We start from the raw sequence: 3,385 nt of genomic DNA on the forward strand, positions 1-3,385 counted from the left end.
TTAAGTCCTCAACAACGCTATCAGTCCTCATGAACTGTATGTTTTTTGTTTTTTTGTCTTTTTTTTTCAATGGTTGTTCTTTGAAACTGCTGTGTACATCTTAACAAATGGGACATCCATGCAGATCTGTAGAAATGAGTGCCTTAGAAAAGTATTAACAATGATGGGGGTGGGGGGGGATTTTACAAAAAAGAAAAAACAAGGGGACCCTCATGAATGGCGTCTCCTCCTCCTGGCGTGCAGACCTCGGTTAACGCCGACAGATTTTTTCTTTTACACACTTGTACAGTTTGGAATCTCTCTTGTGCTTTCGCAGGTGTTCGCCATGCCCCCTGTGAAGGTGACGGAAGAAGAAACATCATTAACATCATCAGCAGCAGCAGCAGCAGCGACAACAACAACATCCTGTTCAACATCACGACATCTTCCTCCACAACAAGTTATGGCGTGTTTGGTACAACTCAAACGATTTTTGATAACATCTTTCAAAACTGTCACACAGAGGTGAAGATCATTTAGCTAATAGTTTCCTTGAGAGCAGGTTAATGAGACTCAACATGATTTTTATCATAAACATGATATGGCAGATGTCATATGGTAGTGTTACCATTATCGGTATTTGTCATGACAACTCTGAATTGCACATGCCATCACGGCTTCATGTCACTTTGTCATGCCACAACATCACTAATCAACCTGTCACAGCATCTTGCTGTCATGACAACTGCCGAGTCTGGCAAACAATACAGGACACTGACTGCTAAGACTACTTATGACAGCATATGAAAGAGATTTCATGAAAGCGTTATTAAATGGTACTACAAAATAGACTAATTGGTATAAAACATAGACTGGCCAACTGCAAGAAACTCAGGAATCAGGGTTCATTCAGTTACTATGGAATTTCAATGTGTGATGAGACGCCTGTGACCAGCCTGTGAGCAACAGACTTTTACAGTATAAAATAAATAATAAAAACTGCGTTAATGCGCGATAAAATAATTATTGGCGTTAATTGATTGATGAGTTAACGTGATATTAACGCATTAACGTGCCCAGCCCTAATTCTGTTACAAGCAGAGTGTAAAAACAGAGCTACGTTCCGTGAGGCCGTGACGCCGGCTTGAGACGCCGAATGCCACGGCCTTCACCACGTTCTTATCTGCTACGAATCGATCTCTTTCATGCGGCCTTACAAAAAAAAAAGTTACGACATGGCTAATGTTAGTCTCACGAATGGGGAGGGGGGTTAGTGTTAACAACGTGAGCGGAATTGGTAGATATACGACGTTGTCGTCACCTCTGCCCGAGTCACCGCGGCAGCAACGATGATGAGCCGGCGTTCCGAGCTTACGTTTGACGCGGCACTCCAGCTCCTTCTCCATGAGCTCCTTCTGGGTGGGGAACTCGCTGAGGGTGATCTTAGGCGCCGTCTCGCTCTGCCCCACCGTGTTGATCATCTCCTGCTCCTTCTCGTGGTTCACCTCGGCGTAGATGTTGATCCAGGGGATTTTTCTGGAAAGGGGAGGGGAGGGGTGGGGTGGGGGGTGGGGGTGGTTGTTGAATGGTCAAAAGATAAATGGACTTCATTTGAATAGCACTTTTGCAATTCCTCCACTCCGAGCACTCAGAGCGCACTACAATTTTCATGCAGCGCATTCACACATCCACACACACACACACACACACACACACACACACACACACACACACACACACACACTTATGCGCACACAAACACACACAGACAGACACAGAGACACACACACACACACACACACACAGATGGCAAAGGCTGCACATTGCTGCCATTTTAAGGTTCAGAGTCTCTGCTCAGAGACACTTTGAGAGGGCTGGGCTTGAACCTTACCAATGACTAGGAGCCAAATGACTCCTCTATCTCCTGGGACATCGCTGTTAGAGCATGCGTGTCCACACTCACCCTCAGTCTTCATTGTGATATGGAGCAAAACAACGCTGGAGACGCAATGTACGGCAGCGCTATTTATATTCTGACTGTTCCTTGCTGTTCCTGTTGCATTATTTGACTCTATTAGTTTGTTAGCACACTAACCATAAAAGCACAAGCCAAGCCATCTAGATGTGATTACGGATTCAGGACATTCCACATGTATAGCAGCAAACCTCTATTATACTGTACCCAGGGAAAATAAGGCATGAATTTATGATATAAATATAAAATAAATACACATATAAATATATAATACTGCTTGGCAGTGGAAAGGCTTAGTGGAAACTGCTGGGACGGCTTAATGAAGGTGCAATGTTTTGCATTCCTATTTATATTTGTGATGGGAAATTCATGTTTTACCCTATTACAGAGACACTCTTCTATTCAATTGCAATATAAATTGGAATTAATTGCTTTGTTTTGTCAAGTGTGACATTTCAATAAATATGCTTCCTCTTTAAATTAATGGGGAAAAACCCATATCCATTATTGATGATAACTTCAACATTTCTCCACATCCTTTTTCCTTGTGAATTATTTTGAGCCACCAAATAAATAATTCAGAGACTTACTAACAGTTTTCCAGTGGAGGTACTCCAACAGCATATTAAACAATTTAATGATACTTTTCAACACTTTTTTCAGCAAATGCTTTTTCCAGGTTCACTCGCCTCATGCATATTAATACCTACACAACATTTAAAACCACTGACTGCATAGGGGGAAAAAAGAGATAAAAAATCCCCCTAGAAACATCACATGTCACTTCCCTCATAACGTATTCATCATCGTCAACAACAGGTGAAAAAACAACCACTACATCTTGACAGTAATGACACTAATAAACAAGAAGGTAGACATTATTGTGGTTCCAGAATTCTGTCCAGAGTTCTGTGACAACACGTGAAGACGCGTTTGAACAACCCAGGCTACAGTGACACTATTGTGGTTCTAGAATTCTCTGTGACAACACGTGAAGACGCGTTTGAACAACCCAGGCCACAGTGACACATCGTAATGGATGGACACGAAACTCTGACTCTGTCTTACTCCTCCAACCACATCTCTCTTATTTTGTGAATCAGGTCATATTGCCTTCTTCGTGGTAAGACTTGGGTCACGAGACGGGCGAGTCTCTGATGCTCTTTGACAGAGCTCGCTCAGCTCAGCGCGAGTGTGTGATTGAATGAGTGATCCGCGGCGCCCGGGGAAGCACTTACCTTTTGAATTTATAGATGAGGAAGACGGCTAAACCCAGGAACACCACAGAGAGGAGCATGAGCATCGCAGAGCTACTGTGTCTCGGGCTCGAGTCTACAAGCGGCGCTGGAAGAAAGAAAGAGAGAGAGAAGGAGAGAGAGAGAGAAAGGAAGAAAGAATGAAAGAATGAAATTGAAAGACAGAGAAAAGGAA

The 3,385-nt window shown here is 43.1% G+C and overlaps 1 protein-coding gene across 1 annotated transcript in view; it reads right to left on the reverse strand.

Annotated features, from left to right (window-relative positions):
• Window positions 1-273: 273 nt before the first annotated feature.
• Window positions 274-3,385, reverse strand: part of sorcs3a (sortilin related VPS10 domain containing receptor 3a) — a 239,572-nt gene continuing 236,460 nt past the window's right edge. Inside the window, exons 25-27 of the mRNA XM_062534116.1 lie at window positions 3,193-3,298; window positions 1,355-1,515; window positions 274-332 (exon numbers count right to left, since the gene is read on the reverse strand). Coding sequence (XP_062390100.1) covers window positions 274-332; window positions 1,355-1,515; window positions 3,193-3,298 — 326 coding nt within the window. The remainder of the gene's footprint in view (window positions 333-1,354; window positions 1,516-3,192; window positions 3,299-3,385) is intronic.

Source organism: Sardina pilchardus, chromosome 1, assembly GCF_963854185.1.
Source record: "Sardina pilchardus chromosome 1, fSarPil1.1, whole genome shotgun sequence".
Lineage (NCBI taxonomy): Eukaryota > Metazoa > Chordata > Actinopteri > Clupeiformes > Clupeidae > Sardina > Sardina pilchardus.